Source organism: Limanda limanda, chromosome 5 (assembly GCF_963576545.1).
Source record: "Limanda limanda chromosome 5, fLimLim1.1, whole genome shotgun sequence".
NCBI classification, from domain to species: Eukaryota; Metazoa; Chordata; class Actinopteri; order Pleuronectiformes; family Pleuronectidae; genus Limanda; species Limanda limanda.
The window spans coordinates 10020189-10040460 of NC_083640.1; the positions used below are offsets into that span (position 1 = coordinate 10020189).

At 44.8% G+C, this 20272-nt stretch overlaps 1 protein-coding gene across 1 annotated transcript in view; it reads left to right on the forward strand.

Annotated features, from left to right (window-relative positions):
• The window catches only part of adgra2 (adhesion G protein-coupled receptor A2), a 38541-nt gene extending 18469 nt beyond the window's left edge, over positions 1–20072 (forward strand). Inside the window, exons 3-19 of the mRNA XM_061071603.1 lie at positions 9826–9897; positions 10810–10881; positions 10983–11054; positions 12261–12424; positions 12817–13030; positions 13181–13345; positions 13424–13622; positions 13735–13884; positions 13999–14160; positions 14472–14672; positions 14806–14995; positions 16114–16322; positions 16405–16532; positions 16614–16737; positions 16822–16970; positions 17676–17765; positions 17921–20072. Coding sequence (XP_060927586.1) covers positions 9826–9897; positions 10810–10881; positions 10983–11054; positions 12261–12424; positions 12817–13030; positions 13181–13345; positions 13424–13622; positions 13735–13884; positions 13999–14160; positions 14472–14672; positions 14806–14995; positions 16114–16322; positions 16405–16532; positions 16614–16737; positions 16822–16970; positions 17676–17765; positions 17921–19346 — 3787 coding nt within the window. The 3' untranslated portion in view covers positions 19347–20072. The remainder of the gene's footprint in view (positions 1–9825; positions 9898–10809; positions 10882–10982; positions 11055–12260; positions 12425–12816; positions 13031–13180; positions 13346–13423; positions 13623–13734; positions 13885–13998; positions 14161–14471; positions 14673–14805; positions 14996–16113; positions 16323–16404; positions 16533–16613; positions 16738–16821; positions 16971–17675; positions 17766–17920) is intronic.
• Positions 20073–20272: the final 200 nt, after the last annotated feature.

Here is a 20272-nt window from a genome sequence, read left to right on the forward strand (position 1 = left end):
TAACGATGTGAAACCAAAACTATTGTAACAATGACATGAACCTTGATTCGGACCATGGTCTGGACTTTCTGGTGTGAAATCGCCTCTAGGCTGATCTTAGTCATCACGGTCTAGACTTGTGTTTTCCAGCTACTCCTGGCTCCTCTGATTCTCTCTTGTGAGAACTGCATCTAGTTTGTTTCCCAGACATTAAATTCCATTGCAAGGTGTGCTAGCATCCTAGTAAAGCTTTTATAGTGTGCTGGTAGCTAACTACGCACATGGAGCAAGTCGTAGTCTGAATACAGTCTGGCAGACATACTTGTTTTGTCAGAGGGTGGGATGAGTATGCTGAAGGGATATTAGTTCCACATGCCACTCGGATCTGCCACCCATGAAGCTAACTGGCTTGTCAAACATGTTGAAAGAAAAATGTGGTAATTTGCAGTTACCTTATTAGTAGCTACCTACTGGAGCTCACAGCAGATGTGCCAGTTAAGAACAAAAAAAAACAAATTTTGCTGTACTTGCTGTTTTCATGTCTGGCATGTGAGTGCCATGGGTGAACAGATTTAAGGCCAAAGTTCTCAGCTTGTACCTCAGCTGTCTGTCTTGCATCGAAGACGTTGATAAAAGCTGTTGGCGATGATGATGATGAAGATGCTACACAGATATCTTACATCTAACACTGCCTGGGTGGACGTGATAATAAAGGAAAGCCAAAGTAAATCTGTTGGCTGATGTGTTCGAAGTAAAATGAGCTGAATGTTTGTTTTTGTAAGTGTGGACAAGATTCCCTGTTGCGCTGCAGGGTCGGTGGGTCGGGTAACCTGAGCTGACCCGCTAACAGGCCCTCATACCTGAAGCAGTGATAAAACTAGCAGGGGGCAACAAGGGTGGAGCTTTCTTGGAGTCTCAAAGCTACAAAACCTGGGAGAAAAAAAAAGAGGGAACAGTGCAGACAAACTAACACTCACACTTGTGCTCCATAGAGGGAGATGTGAGGAGAGGACGTAGCGTAAATCACGCAGGCCTCATTTCACTCCTCTGCCTCAGCCTCCGCTGGCTCTCTGACACACAGCGGTGGAGGTCTGTTCCCTCACGCTGACGTCTTCAACCTTTAATTGAGCCCTGCACAGCTTATAATTACATCTGAGCTCATGGGAAAATTGCTGTCTGATGGGAAAATGCCACATTGAAATTCACCGTTGCTCTGATGGAGGGGTTTGAAGGGATGGACTCAGATGTGAGGTTGCATTAAAAGTTTGGATCGGAGTCCTTGTCAATGTGAAACTGTGAGATGTGAGTTTTGCCTCTTTTCAGCGCTCTCCAGGTCTCCTCATTGTTTCCAGTGTGTTGTCTACATGTGCTTGTCATTTGGAGCAGTAGTGAACAGTTACTCATATTATGTGGTCAGTGCTGTAATCAAAGGGCGGCCCACTAGGGCTGAGTAAACACACATCAGGGAATTACACTGCATCTCTTCCCCTACGAGACAAGGATAAACACAGTCTGCTCCCCTGACTGCAGACACACAGACACACACACAGACACACAATTTTGCTCAATCTCCATTGTGACTTCAGTGTAAGTGTGTTTCCTAGTATGGGCACCTTCACTTCTTGTCCAGTCATTTCAAATGGCTCTGCTAACTCTCTGTGCAGACGCACACTCACACCCATACACTCACACCAGACATGTATTCAGAGCTGAATGCAGTCTGATCTGCTGTTGTTAGTGGGAGAATACAGCTCTGAGGCAGGCCACCCTCCTCTAGGCCCATGGGCCAGACAGTGCAGCGATCTACACAGTTAGCCCTTTCATTGGGACAAACCTCCCCAAAGCCACTACTGCCTTCATAACCTGCCAAACCACCCAAGTGCAGAGGAGCAATTTAGCCTTGTTTGTTTTTGCCCTCTTACTGGACTACTATGTTTTTGTAGCTCTTTTAAACAGACCTGCCATCCAACAGCTACATTTGGAACTTGGAATACCTTATTTCTTTCCAGCTTTTGGGCGAATCACCAGCTGAATCATACCTTTCTTCTGTGGTGTCGCCCACCATATGCAAAGAAGGTTACATTAGTATACACACCATTGGGGCTCTGGTACAGTACTTGTGCACCTATCCGACTACCTCCACCTCTGTGCACACCCTTTCTGATAGAAGCTGACGCTAGCGGCCCCCCTAACGAGCCGGGACCTTTATGAGTTGTGGACAGATCCCAGCGGCCTGTCCTGCGCTGATTTGAGGCAAGGTAATGAGAATAATGAGCAAAGAGGGCCGAGGCAGTCTGGCTCTTGTCCAGCTGGGCCCCACTGCACCATGGGACACAGGACAGGCAGACATGGCACAAGGGGCCCTCATTACCAGGTCGGCTCACCCTACGGGGAGAGAGGGAGCGGAGAGGGAGAGCAGAGGGCAGCGGCGGTGATGGATGAGGGAGCAGCGGGACGCTCGCAGTGGACAGGTCTGAAAGGCAGGAGTGAGGCTTGTGGTTAGGACTGGTTAGAGGCTCGAGGTGTTGGCAGCACGATAGACTTTGTCAACAAGAGAGTCTGAAATGACTCCTACAGTGTCAATGAAGTGACGGGAACTTTAGTTGTAAGCACATGCACGTAGAGTTCGCAGAGGAAATATCACACCAGATAACTAAAAAACTTCCTGTTGACTTAGAACAACTCGGTTCAAGAGCAATAAGGAGTTTCTTGAGAGTTATGGCTGTAGAGCAATACGAATTAAGGGAAGTTTGCATAGAAATCTGTGACCAATAAGTCACAGAGTGCAAGAGAATGTGCAGATATGTTTAGAAAAGTGTCTGCTTGATGGAAAATATACACCCTATTATCACATTATGGTAACAAAATGCCTGGGCCCATGTATCACTCTTTGATTTGATAGTATCTGTTTTACAAAAGGGGAGACGGGCCACTCGCTCTCCGCTTCAGCCTCTCTGAAACCAACCTTGAAATCGCCTCTGCCATTCTTAGCAGCTGGGGTTAGGATGCAGTCCAATTTAAACAACTTCACCATCTGACACAGGGGAAGTGGAGCCGAGATGGCTAAAGATGGTATGGTGGCTGCAGAGAGAGGAAGAGGGAGGGAGGGAGGGGAAGCACACTCCTGCAGTTTGTCCTATATAAATCTGAGGTTGTTTTCCTTAGTGGGGAGATTAACATTATTTCCACACAGGCTAAGCAAATTACCTTGATGAGTGGGAACAAAGCAGAGGTGGGCAGCACTATAGCACATAAAAACAGTGGAGAATGTGCTTACATGGCAAGGAGTCCCTCGATCTAGACCAGTGTGGGTAAGACAAGGTTCAGATTGTACCGGCCCACCACTCTGAAGACAACTAAAGGCCATCTGTGGAGGTCGCACATGGGAGTCTCATTTCTCACTCAGAAAAATTAACATTTGGGTAAGTATGTTTTCCCACACACGCCACCGAGTGCCCCCCGCTTAGGCAACTCTCACCTAATGAGAGTGCATGACATTCAGGGGTGGAACCGTTGAGGAAGGGGTTAAGCGTGCTGGAGAGTGGAAACAGAAAAGGGGGGGGGGGGTTGCTGCTGCTGGAGTTGATAGACTCCAGATGTGTCTTTCAGATAAACTGAAGGAACGGGGTGTGTTTGTATTGCAAGCCCAGCTCAGTCATGGCTCTGGGGGTTTATTGAAACAGCGAGCGAGCCCCCTCATAAGCCCATTACCAAATCGTGCACTTTATACGCCAGTAACTCTCGAGCACACTCGTTCGACAAACTTGATATGGTTTCAATGGCGTTTTCCTCCGGAGGAACTTGAGCTTTCTCTGGACTTACTTCCCCCCACTTCCGTTTGTGTTCCTTTTCTGCTTTATTTTTGCATCTCCCCTCTCCCAGCTCACTGGGTCTCTGTTCCTCCTCCTTCTCACTCTCCATGAGCTGTAGTCCTCCTACTGGCTGAAAATTCCTTCATGTACATGTCCAAATTTCCATAATTTCATAATTTGAGTGACAAGTAAACTTGGATTCCTCATACCTGTGCTATTATAGGTTTTTCAGCTCAAATGACTCAGGTACTATTGTATCTTATTGATAATCAGTAGTGGACAAATTTGCACTATACTCTCTACTCTCTACTACTTCCAACCATGAGAAACTTACTTTATTATAATTCTGATAAACAACTGTTATAATCCACTTTGTGTTGCATTAAAACCATGAACTGAGATTGATGTTTATGACTGTACATGCTGGTAGATGAAAATCCAGAGTGGGCATCGCCCCCTTCTTTCAGCTGCTCCAAAACTCAGGACTGAAGTCAATAAAAGTCCGTGGTTCCAGAGTTTTCCTTGGCAGGATGATCCCCAGCTCCTCATGCTGCACACTATAGAAACATATAATCAACTGAGGGAACTTTACCCTTCAAATAAAAATCTATATTGCCATTTTTGTACATCCCACAAACGGCTGTGCAATTGAATCCACAGTTTATGTTACTGTCAGACATGAGCAGTAAACCACAGTACGGTGTAGGATCAATGATTGTCCAGGTCCGAAGGAAATTTCTCAACCCTCTTTAGCCAACACCTCCATTACAGGCCTGAAAATAATGTACCGCAAATAAAAGGGTAGTGTTCTTTAACCCTTTTGGTTACTGACATGACTACAGATGGGCTCATTTGAAAGGTAATTTTATAACCAAAGCCCAGAACGACTATAAGACAGATACAGAGGCACAAACATGGGAGAAATGGCTGTGTGGAAAGTACTTTGGGGTCTAAAACAATTCTGTGTGAACAGCTTTGGCAGTGATGAAGGTGATACTAAATGTTTGGTACTGACACTTTGAGCTTTTAAACAATGTTTAATTTGTCAAGGTTGTGTGCAGACTGAGTCCAGTACAAACCAAAACACACCAAAAGTATCACCACCAAGGCCATAGCATCCCACTGATGCATTTTAAAATGTTAAGTATGTGACCAGTGGTTTAATCTTTTTGACAGCGGTTTTATGAATATAATACTTAATGTCTATTTATGCTCCTATAGCTTCATCAAAGCAGTGGGTTTCCTGACGAAGGCAGACAAACGTTGATTAGGTATATCCAATCTGAGAGGAACCAGGAAAAAAAGTAAAGAAAATAATCTGGGGAAGGGGCAGCAAAGCAGGAAATTAGTAGAAAAACAAGAGCTCGGCAGATCCTGGTTTCCTGTTTTGGGGGGAAGGCAGGAGTAGGTTTGGGGCCTCTGTTACAGAGACCCCATTGTGAGCAAGTGTGTTGAGGAGTAGGGAGGTGGGGTCTGCGGGGCCGTTCACAGGGACAATTTTGCTCAGTACTGAATTCCACCTGCCCCTCCCTGAAGAGGAAAGCTAGCTAGTGAAGAAAAGGAGAAAAAGGAAACTGTAAAAATAAACGAGCAAGAGCCTTTACGAGAGACGCCAACCAGACAGGAAATGACAAGCGGCACAAAAATGGTCTCCACTGACCTCTGCCAGGAGCCAAGGTGCTAGTTAACCCCCCCATTGTTTTTTCCAACACAACTTTATTCCAGGACTTATTTATTTGTTCTATCTTCAGGCAGTTCCTTACATCGGTCTGCAGTAAAAGACATGTGCAATTAACTTATAGAAATTGTCCTTGCAATACCATGTCAGTCAATAAAAATAAGAAAAAGAAACAGGGACGGGAAATTCTTGATTCCAGTCTGGTGATAATGAGTGGCCATTCCCTGGCTTCAGTCATGTTCCCAGCTCCCTCCGGGGCCCAAACAATGTCAGTGGAGCACTCCAGTCCCCGCCGCTGTGCTCCTGATAATGGAGCACTCCACGTCTGGAGCGCTTTACAGAACATGTCTTCATTATTACCCTCTCGGTGCCCTACAAGCACGTCGCTCCTCTCCAGGCTGCATGGGGCCCAGGTGCTCATCCCTTATACCCACAGAGAAATGACTCTTCAGAATGGCGGAGGACTAGCCCCATTGATCAGGAGGAGTTGGTGAACAAGAAAAAAGACATTCTTAATGGGAGCGGCTGGTGTTAGGCCCAGTGGTAGCAGACAATGGCCCCTTTTGGGCTGTGAGCGAGCTTGAGTCTGTCTTAACCCAATCACACAGGCCACATGTGGTGAAGGGGATAAAGCAACGCACTCCCAAGGTTACAAAGCATAACTCAAAGAGGAAAGCCATATTCATAATAACACTGTGTCACCACCAATCATGTAGCTTTTCTCGAAGAACGACATGCTACCACTGTGTAAGATAATGACAACAAGTAATAGCTACAAGTTGCAGCTTCTAACATTTTCAGCAGTGATATTTTCTGAGCGAGCGAGAGGCTTTGAACTCTTTATTATCTCTACTATTATCCTCTTGCCTGGTGACAGCTGTTGTCATCAGTGTCAAGGCCACTGAGCTGTGAAGCTGCGCTCCAGAGGCCACGCCGACAAGTCATCGCCTGAGTATGAGGCTCGCGCTGCAGTCCGCCTTGTTCTGTATATCTGAGATAAAGTCGGAAATAAATCTGGAAGTGTGGACAAGTGGCGAGGGGCTGCAGCTGAGATTAAGCCTGGATTATGTTGGTGAATGAGAGCTGACGTTTGGGCTGCAGCAGGGCTCAGCACTTGGCCGGGGCTTCAAATGCTGTCGACTCTGGTGAGCTCCTTCAAATTCCCCAGCTTGGTGATAAGAGAGTGTATCAGAGGTAGTGACCTGTTGACACACGCAGCACTGTGGCCTTTCCAGGCGAGTATGAATACTCAGCTGTTTGAGTTGAAGATCGGTTTTGTGGTTCGATTGCTAAAAAGCTCACTGTCATAGAGTTTGAGTCCCTCATGAACTCTGTGCTGCCAATGTCACAATGTGGTTCTCAGGGCGTCAACATCAACATAAATCCTCTGTCCCTTTGGGTCTGATGGTGCAGCTCCATGCATGACTCAGTTTTTAACCTCCAAAAGTATAACTCAACGGAATGTCCTCTGATACAGCGAGATCTATGTGTGTGTGTGTTTGTGTGAGTGTGTGTGTACTTATGTTTGTTTGATTTAGATGTTGTCTCTATGGTACATTGTGTCTTTTCCAACTATGGTACTGATTAGAAAAGATATAAAGTCAGTTTTCTATTTTAGGTAATGTTTTATCATAGTGTCTTGCAGTTAATAATGCTTTGATGTTTTGTACTGTTTTATTTGGCAATTTTATTGAGATTGAGATCACTGATCAGTCAATGACGTATATTAACATTAATACAATCATGAACATTCTACTTCAAAAGGCTCTAGGTTAAATAAATATACTCATATATTTGTATTTTATTATGTTGATAGTTATATTATTATCATTATTCATTATTATACCAAACTTGAAGAACATTTGTTACTCTCTTGTCCTGAAAATATATTTAAAGAGCTTGAGACCAGCCGATGGGTTTAAACCTTTTAGTTTTAGATTTCTTGTTAATTCATGAAATTCATATGTAGAAGTACCAGAAGGAGCTTTTCACTAAATGCAATGTCTCCGTACATGTGGGGTATTTAGAGATAGTAAGTCCTCAAAATCTGTTTCCAGGGCCACTCTGGAAACAGGGCAACTTAACTGTATGAAGTAATTGCAACACAAGAAGCACATTGAATCATTACTTTCAGGAGAATGCAGGTTTTGGTGCATATACACGTGGAGATCAGGGCTACACGGCAAACGCAAGCCTAAATAAGTGTGTGAGTGGGAGAGAGGAAACAGTGGGCAGTGCCTCGTCTTTCATTGCTGCACTAATGAGCCCCGGGACACACAGACTGGAAACAGCAGTATTGTTCTCCCCCCCCCCCCACCCGCCCCGGTCAACAACTATACAGCTACTGTCACACAGGAACCTAGGAATATCCACAGCCGAACACACTTTCAAGGCTCTGGTTCCTCGTCAAACACACACACACAGATATATATATATAAAAACTTTACTTGTATATCCTGTATAATCATCGTTATTTATGTATCTATCTTCACAATGATACAGGGGGAAACATTTGTACCTTTTTGTAAAAGCTGTGAAGTAATTCTGTCTGACAAACTGGCAACGCACTCAATCAGCCGTCCAAGGCTGTCTGCTTTGAGACAAACACAACCGACCTCAGCCTTTTGGGCCGAGGACAGGGAGATTTTGCTCCATCATTATAACCTGTCTCCTGTCTATAATCCACATATGAGCGATGGCTTGGCGAAAGCTTGGACCAACAGCAAAACCCCTGATCTCTGACTCTATCCCAGCGGAACTGCACTGTCTAATTTTTTTTCTGGAAGCCATTTTCTAAAACAATTTCGCTGCCCTAGTCTGATCAAAATAACTCATCTCTTGGAAAGGGGACGAGAAAATGGTTAAGAGACGCCTGAAGCTGTGTACATGGTGTGAGGCCGTGTGGTCGAGAGCGGCGATGACAGATAATCTCTGTGGAAAAAAAAAGGACCAGAAAGTCCCCTGAGGTCTTGCCTACCACAGCATCTCGGTAAGAAGCGAAATAGACAAAAATGCAGCTGCAGCGCTCCTGCAGCGAAATCCTCTTCTACTGCCGGTCCAATGGGAGCAGACATTTTTCAAGTTGTAGAAACATGGATGACAGTTAAGCCCGTGGGGATCCTGTCCTGTCTATAACCATTCGTCTACTGACCTGCTTTAACCTCACTATTCCCACCTGGCCAATAAAAAAAACCTTCTAGGATTCAAAATCTAATGTAGATTACTGATGGAGAGGGGGTATGTGGCTGAGTGGTTTAACACATGGGTGCAGAATGGAAACACAGGGGAGAAAAGTGCTGCAGAAGATATGATAGTGTGAAATCAGATCTTCAAAGGCGTTTCAAGAAACTCACATTTACGGTTTGCAATGGCCAAGTTTATCGTGGAGGAAGTCATTGTGAAAAAAGTGGAGGGACGACAGAAGGCCTGGCAGGAGTTAGAAGATTAATACCAGAATCATGCACTTCCATAAAATATAAGGTTACAGCTAGCAGCCAGTTAGCTTAGCTTAAAGAAACAGGGTGAAACAGTTAGCCCGGCTCTGTAATAATAATAATTTACCAGCATCTCTACTGCACAAACACTCAATACTCCGATCTAACAATACTCATTACAGAGCAAATCTTCATATTTCCCAACATATCTATATCTGTCTCTCTGTCTGTGTGTATGTGGCTCACATAAGGTAAATGGTCTGTATTTATAAAGCGCTTTGTTGACCTCTCAAGTTGCTTTACCATATAGTTTTGCCCTTCATCCATTCTCACACACATTTCTACAGTGCATCTATGTGCAGTACTTTCTCCATCACTCATACACTGCCCAAGGACACTTTGGCATGCAGCTGCCACACATCTAGACAACTGTTCATTTTCTCGGCTTCACACTTGGTATGTATATTGCTAACGACCCAAGGAAATGTATTCGGAGCGACACACGATACATTCAATATTAATAAACTTTGAATAAAGAGGTGACCAGGGCTCTGTAACAGCAGAGGCTGGGACTCATCAACGTCAGAGACATTGTGGATCACAACTGATTCTCCAGTTCAGGGTTCTGCATACTTATTCGAGCTTTACCGAACTTTGAATTAAGAGTTGAACAGCTCATTGTGCAGCAGCAGTGGTGCGGCTTCATAGTCACGCAGTCTGTCTCTACTCACCGCAGCTCAATTAATGCAGGTCACTTTTACAGTTTCAGTGAGAAAGTTGCAACCAGCGTCACCACAGGCCAAGCAAACAGCCCAATCCAAACACACATGTTCACAATGGGCACTGCAACTAATTGAAGATGTATCTACACATCATCCCTGCACGCATTCTCTCATTGACCTGAAATGTTCTCTCTCCCCAGGGACCTCAAGCACAACTTAATCAGCACCATCACGCCTGGAGCCTTCCAGGGCCTGTCCGAGCTTCGGAAACTGTAAGTACACATTAGCATGACTCACATTCCATTTGGTTTCGGAGCAGCAAATCTAGAAATCATGCACACAGGCAGATGATAGCTGTAGTTTTTCTTTTTTGATTGTTCACCAAATTTACAGTAGTTGTTAAAAGAGAAAAACATGCACTGTTTTCGCAACTCATGGCAGATGTCATAAGTTGCATCGAGCTCCTGATGTTAGCGTGACCATAAAGGCCTTGTTCACTTAAGTGTTCCTGCTGATTCTTGCGGGGGCTGTGCACTGTCATCTCTGGTGCCGCACCGATGCGTAAACCTCAGGCCCACGCCGCGGCTCGCCGTTCGCCCTTTTGTGTTTTTCGGACTCCGAGGTCTTGGTTGCGGCGTGGGTCGGAGCTGGTTGCCTGTGCTGCACCGCGTGACTTCCCCTCCCTCCTCCCCCTACTTGTGTTTTCCCTGCAAAGTCTGGGGTTTCTCAAAACAAACAGGGGGAGATAAACACATGCTCTGGACAGCTCTCTGCTGGGTAGTGTCAGAGGGGCAGCAGAGCAGATCCCTCTCTGGCTGTGGCTATACATCACACTCAGGGACGGACGGCAGACCAGGGGCCCTGCTTTTACCCCGATGGTGATAAACTTTTACTGGGGTCCCACGGAGTTGTGATAAGGGAAAGTGGCGGAGACTGTTGGTATAATTCTTCAACTTATTCTAACTTTCTAAAAAAAGAGAAGACTGCAGTATGAAGGTACTGGAATTAAAGAAAACGCTTTATCGTTATCCTTTTCACTTTATACGACTGAGACAGATATCTTCAGTTTGAACATGGGCAGTGAAAGAGTCAAGATATCCCAATCTGTGTTGCTGAGTGGCTGAGACAGGTCCTCTTAATTTGAAAATAACCAATACATTCCTTTTGTCTCCTCACACTTTTAGCGACCTATCCAACAACCGCATTGGCTGCCTGACTGCCGACATGTTCCAGGGACTGACCAACCTCACCAAACTGTAAGAGAAAGACCAGCAGATGATTTAAAGATAGAGGATGTTTTATGTTAAGGTTGAAGCCGTTCAGTTAACTGGCTCGTGTCTAATTTGCGTTCTGCCAGGAATCTCTCTGGCAACATCATATCGACCATGGACCCAGGAGTGTTTCAGGAACTGCCGTCCCTCAAGCTAGTGTGAGTATCACAGACGCCACACTCTCATTGCATGCCTTTCCATATCTGGATGAAACAATAAATCTTATAGATGAAGATAACATTTATGTCTGGCAATATTTATTTTGTTAAGGGTTTGCTAAGTGTTTTACAATCCCTTCAAACCAATGTGGAAAATTTCAAATAAGCAACAACCTTTATTTATGTGTACGATTTATTTTAAGATGAAAAACATATTTCAGCCCTGGCTATCTTTAACCAGAAGATAGAAACATTTCGATTCTGATTAAGTGGAGACAAAATAATAAATTCTGAAATATATAGGTGATAAAGGTTGGCTGTTATTTTTTGTTGGGGTGTCACGTAGTAAATATGCACTGATCCCTTACCTAAATAGAACTAAAGAAACTTGTGTTGAAAATGACTCAAGTAAAAGTATGAGTACTGATTCAACCTCTTTACTAAAAAACAAAAAGGTATACAAATAAAGGTTTTGAAATGTACTCAAAGTAAGAAGAGGTACTCGCAACATGTATTAAGTTAAATGACTATTTTACTTAAACCACTCTCTTACATCAAAATAAATATGCTTTAATATACAAAAAAAAACAGGTTTGTGAACATGAAAATCATTCAGGAGGAAATGTGCAACAATTTATGAAATAAAGTATTCTCATTTTAAATATAGCCAGAGATTGAGAATGTGCTGTTCTTCTTCTTCATCATTGACGTTGTTGATGTTATCAGTGATATTGGTTGACTCTTCACTTTCTTTCATGTTGTTACTCCTTGTCACAGAAACGTGCGTCTCTTTTGTCTTGATACGTCTTTTCCGTGTGTTTTGCATAATATGCTCTGATAGATATATATGGAATCATCTTTTTTGTGTTATTGTCCCTTCTGTCTATGTTGACATCTGACTTGATGTTGGGAAGATGGCACTTGATGCAAAAACAAAGACCTCCCCTCAAATGCATTTAAACCAAAGTAACAGGTCTGTTTTGGAAATGTAAGGAGTAGAAAGTGCAGATATTTGTCTTAAAAGTGAAGAGTTCTCAGAAAAATGTACCAGATCAGATAAAGTACAGATACCTGAAAAATCTACTTCAAGTACAGTAACAAAGTATTTGTAGTTCTTAACTCCCAACCTCTACATGTGTGTGCCGTATGTACATTAGATGCTATAGAGAACAGCTGGATAACACTGTATTTGACCTCTCTCTGCAGGAACTTCAACTCAGACCACCTGTCGTGTGACTGCGGGTTGCGTTGGGTCCCCGGCTTCTTTCGCAGCAGTTCCGCCAGGTTGGGGGACGAAACACTGTGCGCCTACCCCAGGAGCCTAAAGGGAAAGCCCCTGCGTGGACTGAGGGAGAGTCAGCTGAGCTGTGGTGAGAGCCTGGCTGAGAATGAGGCATATGAATGAGGCAGTTCACCGCATTGTTTCAGAAAGCAATAGCTTGCGAACGACAATGACAATGCAATCATAACAGTGCTCAAGATCATCCCAGTAATTTGAAGAATTAGTGGACGAAAAGGGTTGAAATTAGATCCATCCCAGTCACTCAGCAGGGACATATTTCTAAAAGCATCAGTGAGCTGTGTTGACAACTAATCCTGTGGGTTGCATTTATGAATTGCTGCAGTCTGCATCCAATCTGTGGCAGACGCCTCATAACTTCTGTGGAAACTTTTAGCTGAGGATGGGTAATGAGAGAGCAGAAATAATTCAGCGTGATGTTTAACGGTCGCGTCTGTGTCTTTTCCCACCGGTGGGGCTCAGACGGTCCGCTGGAGCTGCACACCCTGTCACTGCTGCCCTCCCAGCGTCAGGTGGTCTTCAAAGGGGATCGGCTGCCCTTCCAGTGCACAGCCGCCTTGGTGGACAAGATCACCACTCTGCACTGGCGTCAAAACGGTCAGCTGGTGACCTCTAACCCAGAAATGGGTGTCCAGCTGGAGAACAGTGTGCTGCACGACTGCACCTTCATCACCAGGTATGTTAACTTGAGAGACACAGTCTTTCTGAGTGCTCTGTGTTTCCCTCATGTCCCCCGATGATGCTGTTTTCCAATCAAAATTCCATAATAGAATATACTATTTAGGAGATGAAGGTGTTATAATGAGCTGTCTATATCTTTATCCAGTGAGCTGATTCTATTCAACGTACATGTGGAGGCCAGTGGAGAGTGGGAGTGTGTGGTTTCCACTGGGCGCGGTAATACGTCTCGCAGTGTTGAAATAGTGGTGCTGGAGAACAGTGCCTCCTTCTGTCCAGAGGATAAAGTTGTCAACAACCGTGGGGAGTTCAGGTTGGTTACAGTTACATTATTTATTATTACATACCGAAGGCTTCAGTGTTCTCATTATTCTTTGGTTTTAATCCTCAGGTGGCCAAGAACCCTGGCAGGCATCACCTCCCAACAATACTGCCTACAGCTGCGTTACCCTTCCCTGACTGTGGAGGGGGGTATGGAGCAGAAAAAGGCCTCTCGGTACTGTGACCGTTCTGGAAAGTGGGCGGACGGTGACTACTCCAACTGTCATTACACCAACGGCATCACCCGTGTACTGCATACCTTCATTTTGGTCAGTGCTGCTGTCAGTGCATGGTTTACTTTGTCAAGTCTGTGCTTCATGTTCAGTAAACACAATGAAGATTCTGTTTGATGACATCAGACCTTTATTCCTTGTTCTACAGAAGCCAATCAACGAGTCCAACGCAGTCACTGTTGCACATCAGGTGCGCACGTACACCCTGGAGGCTGTAGGCTTCACTGACTCAGTAGATGTGTTGTACGTGGCACAAATGATGGAGAAGTTCATGGAATTTGTCCGACCTCTGCGGGAGGTGAGACGGATTCAAGTTCACATTTAAATTGGATATGTAAAGATGTGTGTGTCATGTTTTCTCCTGACGTTACAGTCCTTTAAGCTTAATCATCTCTGTGTGTGTTTGCTGCAGTTGTCAGAGGTGTTGGTTGAGATGGGCAGTAACCTGATGCAGGTAGATGACCAGATCCTCGCCCTCGCTCAGAGAGAGAAGAGAGCCTGCAGCTCCATCGTCTACTCTCTGGAGACACTGGCCTGGCCTCAGCTACACAGTCACGCTCAGGACTTCTCCATGGTACCAAATCACCCTGATGTTCATCTCATCATGAGCTTTATTAACAGTGAATGCAAAGCTTCTAGAGAATTACCCTGAATATATTTATAGTTTAACATGGCAATCGCACATGCATAAATTTGCAACCAAAGCATTAATGTGAATATTTTTAGTTCTATTGATCGATCTCATGATTTAGCGTATACATTTTAAAAACAAATTGTTAAATCTATCAATTTAATTTTAGACACCTTATCTGGATGACTGAAATTATCTACTGATAATATATGTAAATAGTCCATAGCATTAATACTTGTTTTGTATATGTACAGGTGTCCAGGAACATTGTGATGGAGGCCCACCTAATCCGACCGGCCCACTTCACTGGTATTACCTGCACTGCGTACCAGCGCCGTGAGGTCTCAGTGGGAAGCCTGGGATTAGACATGGCAGAGTCCAGCCATGAGCAGCAGCTTCGGTTCCGCTGCAGCACCGGCTCCCATAACACCTCTCTCAACAATTTTCTACTAAAGGTGAGGCATGAGCATCTGCTTGTTGGTTTCATTAGTGGGTTGTTAGTGACCTATTGTTCCTGCATTCCCCATGAACAAGGTTCAGTGGTGGATTTCAAATTTAAATACATGATTTCCATGTCTTCTTCCCCAGAATTCAGTGGCCTTGGCGTCTGTGACAATTCCAGCGACTCTGTTTCCACCTGATGCTACTGCAGACTGTAAATTGCAGTTTGTAGCCTTCAGAACCGGCAGCTTCTTTCCTCTGTCTGGAAACTCGAGTAACACTGGGGATCACAACCGCAGACGAAGTGTCAACACTCCTGTCGTCTTTGTTGGCCTAGGTAAGGAATCTTCCCATAGCTTAAAATACATATATAATGTCATAAGAGATTGTTAGTATTGCTACATTGTGGTGTGATCCCTTTATCTCTATAACGTCAACACATTTTTTTGTCTTGGGGTAAAGCTTATATCATTGATTTTGTCACTAGGATGCCAGGATTGACACTATTACATTTTCAAAGCAACAGAAGGAGCAAACAACATGTTTCGCATCACGCTTAATCAAATTTGTTCTTCTATAATTAGATAGACTTTACATAGTCTTTCTCAGGAGCCAATCCAGGGGTGGGGCCAGGGGGGCTCTGGCCCCTGCTGAAAATCAGGTTGACCCCTGAATTTCATGTTTTTAATAAATAGTCACAATTTCTGAAGAAATATATTATTCTACGCTTTGTTAAATCTATATATCTAAAAGTGAATGACAAGGAATGACATAAATGTGCATATAACCAAATCAGAAATTGAAAATGTGAATGGATGTTGGACACATAATTGAACCCTCTATGTAAATTGTGTCTCCTTTATGGCCCCTGATTAAAGGAAACCTAGATTAGCCAAGCTGGTCTGACTGTACCATCGTATAAGAGGAATAATGTATACAGTATGGATATATGAGATACCAAGTAATGAAATACTAGAAAGCCTACCTCCCTTTTTGTATTGAATTTCAACCCTTTTCATCAAATAATAATATAATACATTTTATTTATAGTGCGCTTTTTCATGATACTCAAAGATACTCATTCAGACATAATCAAGAAAAGTTTATTGTGGTATCTATACGAACAGAAGTGCAGCACAATTTCTTCTCTCGCAATCTACAACATAAATTAATTATTAAACTCACATTGTAAATTCTTGATGGAATTCACTTTATCCATAACTCTATCAATTATTTGTGCACTCACCTTTCCTTGAACACCACAAGTGTTAATTTAACTATTTTCACCTGAAGAGCACAGTGCATCCATGTCCTGGGGGTTGTTGAGAATTATTTTGTAAAAGGGAAGATCTGGCATCCCAAACTCATTTACTTGCTAATATTAAGGTAGCCATTGACACAACTTGGTCATCAGTGCAGTTTTGTTTTAAAGATTTCAATCCTTTTTTGTGACAGAGGGCTGCAGCGTGTGGAATCACTCAGAGCCGATCTGGGTGTCACTGCGCCACTTGTCCCCTGGTTCTGATGCTGTGGCAGCCCAGTGGAGCCTGAAGGGACAGGAGAGGCAGGGAGCCTGGAGCCAGGAGGGCTGTCAGCTGGTCCACAGTGACAGCAGCACCTCCACCATGCGCTGCTCTCTGCTCAGCAACTATGCTGTGCTGCAGGTAGGACACCAAGTTTTTTTAAAATGATATTTCACCCATGAATGAGACTTTCCTTGGCTGAATGAGGTTTTTCTTTCTCTAGGAGGTTCCTGTCATCCCCGGATCCGCACTGATGTCTGTAGTCGTGCTCCACCCTGTGGTGTACGCCTGCACTGCAGTGCTGCTCCTCTGCCTCTTCACCATCATCATCACACACATACTACATCACAGGTATGTGCATTCAGAGACTTCTCACCGCTGTTTGCTATTGCTCTTTATATCTTCTGATCATTTAACTCTGTGTCCCTACAGCACTATTCACATATCGAGAAAGAGCTGGCACACATTACTGAATACCTGCTTCCACATCGCCATGACATCAGCCATCTACGCAGGAGGCATAAGCTTGACCAGCTACCCAGTGGTCTGTCAAGCAGTAAGTTCTGAGTTTACACAGACACATCATTTTTCAATAGTCGGGTGTAGACTTGATGTCTGATCTGACTGAAATATGTGACAGGTGGGCATTGCGCTGCACTACTCGTCGCTGTCGACCCTGCTGTGGATCGGAGTCAGCGCCAGGGTCATCTACAAAGAGACGGTGTGGAGACTGCCGCGGCAGCTGGAGGGAGAGTCTCCTGTTCCACCTACTCAGCGACCAATGCTCAGGTCAGGGCGCGAGCCAGCCGCAGCACACCTTCACCCACTTCCTGTACCACGAGATTATTGTTCGCTGTCAATATGGTTTATGATTTAGACAGATGCAGGAGTTCTTGTGCATGGCCACCCAAATTCAAAGGCGGCCATTGTGCCCCAACAACTAAAGTCCCTCTGTATTTAATGAAACTTTGGAGGGACATAAGAGAATATTGCTGTAAGGCACAGAAAAGCCATAAGACTAGAGGGGAGGAATGTTTGAAACCAACACAACAGAAACCGAAGGGGTCACCATAAATCTAAGCAGGGCCATTCAGTGGACTGCACTGTCTTTCTAGATATTCCCTTCTATTTTTCACCCTCACCCCCACCCATGCCTGTGATCATATACTGTGCCCCTGACCTCATCGGACCTCCAGCCACCTCTTTGTTGCCCACTCGGCCACATGGGATGAGAGTGAAATAAATCACAGCCTTCCCGGGCCTGTACTGACCCTTGTAACACTCTGCCCACTAAAAGGGTGAGGGATCACACAGCTCTGTTCAGATTTTAGGCAGTTACAGACATAACAACACTGAAAGGAAAATGGCAGAGACAGGCACACTTTAAAATCACTGTGGTCGAAAAGCATCCTGTGGCACGAACAAGAACTGCTCTTTATTCCTGAAACTGCAGCTGGGAATGTGTGCTTGAAATGTTTTCCTCTGCTTTTCAAGGTTCTATTTGATAGCTGGGGGAGTTCCTCTTATCATTTGTGGGATCACTGCAGCTGTCAATGTCAACAACTATGGAGACAACAGCCCTTAGTGAGTACTTCTGTCTTCATCCTTGATCCATTTGTCTCATGAGGCTGTGTTGTGTTGTTAGGTGCTGAAGTGAATAATTCTCTCGGACATGTTTGATACACAGAGATGTCCTTGTTTTGCTTTGACCCTCCTGACATCTTCTCTGGCTCTTGCAGCTGCTGGCTGGTGTGGCGCCCCAGTCTAGGGTCTTTCTTTGTCCCTGCTGGCCTGGTGGTATTGGTGACCTGGATCTACTTCCTGTTCACTGTGTTTCGCCTGAGGCACCGCGTGGCCAAAGAATGCACAGGAACCACCCTGTCCTCTCCTGTGACCGAGAGCCAGCCCGCGCTGGCAGGAAGCACCAGCCTGCTCTCCACAGACTCAGCGGTGGGACCCATAAACACTGCTGTGGCTCCAGAGGACCAGTACTCACTGAAGACACAGTTCTTAGTGCTGGTGGCCATTCACTTTCTGTTTGTGGCTCTGTGGTGTTGTGGGGCCATGGCTATGTGGCTGACAGAGCACACTAGTTTGTTGTTCAGCTGTCTCTATGGGATGGCTGCCACCATCTTGGGGCTGTTTCTGGTGGTGCACCACTGCTTCAGACGAATGGATGTGCAGGCCTCGTGGCTGGCATTTTGCCCAGGCTACCGCCGTTCTCATCCTATGTCGACTTACACACACACCTGCACTACCGGAAGTGGAGTGCAGACTTCTGAGCAGGGATCCCAACTTTTCATCAACTGCCATCCACCCGCTGACTCTCATAACTCCTCATCAGCTAGGTCGTCCTCCACGCCAAGTGGGATCAGCAGCGTGGGCCCCGGGCCCTGCAAGCTCACCAACTTGTTACAGGTGGCACAAGAGAGTCCAAACAATCAATCAGTTACACGCACCCCCGCAAGCAACCACACTAGCACAAGTACCGACAACACCACCAAGCCAACAAACAATATTCTGCCTTCCAATAACTCTGCAGCCCCAGTGCATCCCCAGAGAAGGAAAGTAAGTAGCAGAACTAAACAAGGGAGCAGTCAGTATCACCATCGGAGTGAGGGGAGAGGTCACTATCGTCTCAAAGCTCTAAGGACCGCTGCAGGTGGGGGCAGCCTGGGCACATTGGGGCCCACAGGTTTAGAGCACATCAGCTCCTCTCATGGGGTTTACAAACAGGCCACGAGCGAGAACGGCAGCATTCACCACAGCCTCTCAGAGAACCAGGCCAGCCCACTGACAAATGGGAAGCGGGTGGGGGAGACACTGGCCACAAGCCCCTCAGAGGGAAGCGACGGCGGCAGCAGTGGGAGCCGAAAGCCCTTCCCACTCCTGCCTTCCATAGCCAGCAGAGTGGCCATGCAAGGTGCTCAGAGACGATGTGCCAGCAGAGACAATTTGAAACTGGCAGCTGCTGCAGAGCGGGAGACGAAGCGCTGTTCGTACCCATTGAACGGCGCCACGACCACTGTGCCAGGGGCTGCCGCCACAAATGGCACCCTAAAAAACTCAGTGCTGGAGCTGGAGCAGGATATGAGCGGCACTGACCAGTCGCAGAGCTCTGTTGGAATGAAGAGCAGCTTGTGGAAAAGTGAAACCACAGTGTAACCTATACTTACATGTGAACTTCTATGCATGACCTTAAAGAACTCTTAAATGATCAGGTTATGTTTTAATGGTCTCTTGATTATTATAATTATATAATTTAAGATATAAAATCATGAAGGCATCCAGGACCCTAAACTGGTACTCTTGCCTCTGTAGCATTGTAAGAATTTTCTGTGAAATGGGAAAAAAAATAATGAGACTGGGTTTTTTTGTTGTCGTTTTCCAACACAGGATACTCGTTTATTTTATCCATTTCACACAAAAACATTTACACAATATCTCTGAAATCGGCATATGATGTTGATTTTGGACGTCTAATGAAAGCTTTACATTTTTAGTTGTGATTTTTCTATGCATATCAACTATAGCATGAAATGGACAGCAAGATGTTCTGTTTCCAAAGTACAGCTATATGCATTTAATCTGTGGACAGTCCTTCACCCTTATGTTTGCTTCAAGTAACAGCGTGTCCTCATGTATGCACTTGTATGTTCATCGTGTGTGTGTGTGTGCGTGTGTGAGTGTGTGCATGTATGCGTGTGTGCATACATACAGTGGAATAACTGTATGAATGTGTCTGTACAGAATCTTTGTGTGAATTAAAAAAAGCTATGTGAGACTTTTGAATATATGATGAAAATGTTTCATTTTTATTTTCTATGTACTCCCATCAGCACTGACAGAGCTCCCCTCCCTATCTAATAAATTCAGACAGATTAAAAACCAGGGCTTCTCTTTCATACCCAGTCAACAGAAGTCTGTTTCTTGTGTAACGTGTCAATTACTGCCCCCTCCTGGATGGCAATGAAACTTGGTTTAGAAATGTGTTAGACTTGCGAGTGAGTAAAATCTTGTTTTTGTTTTTTTGCAATAACAGACTTATACAACCAATGCTGACTTGACAGGGAACCTTCTCACTATGATTT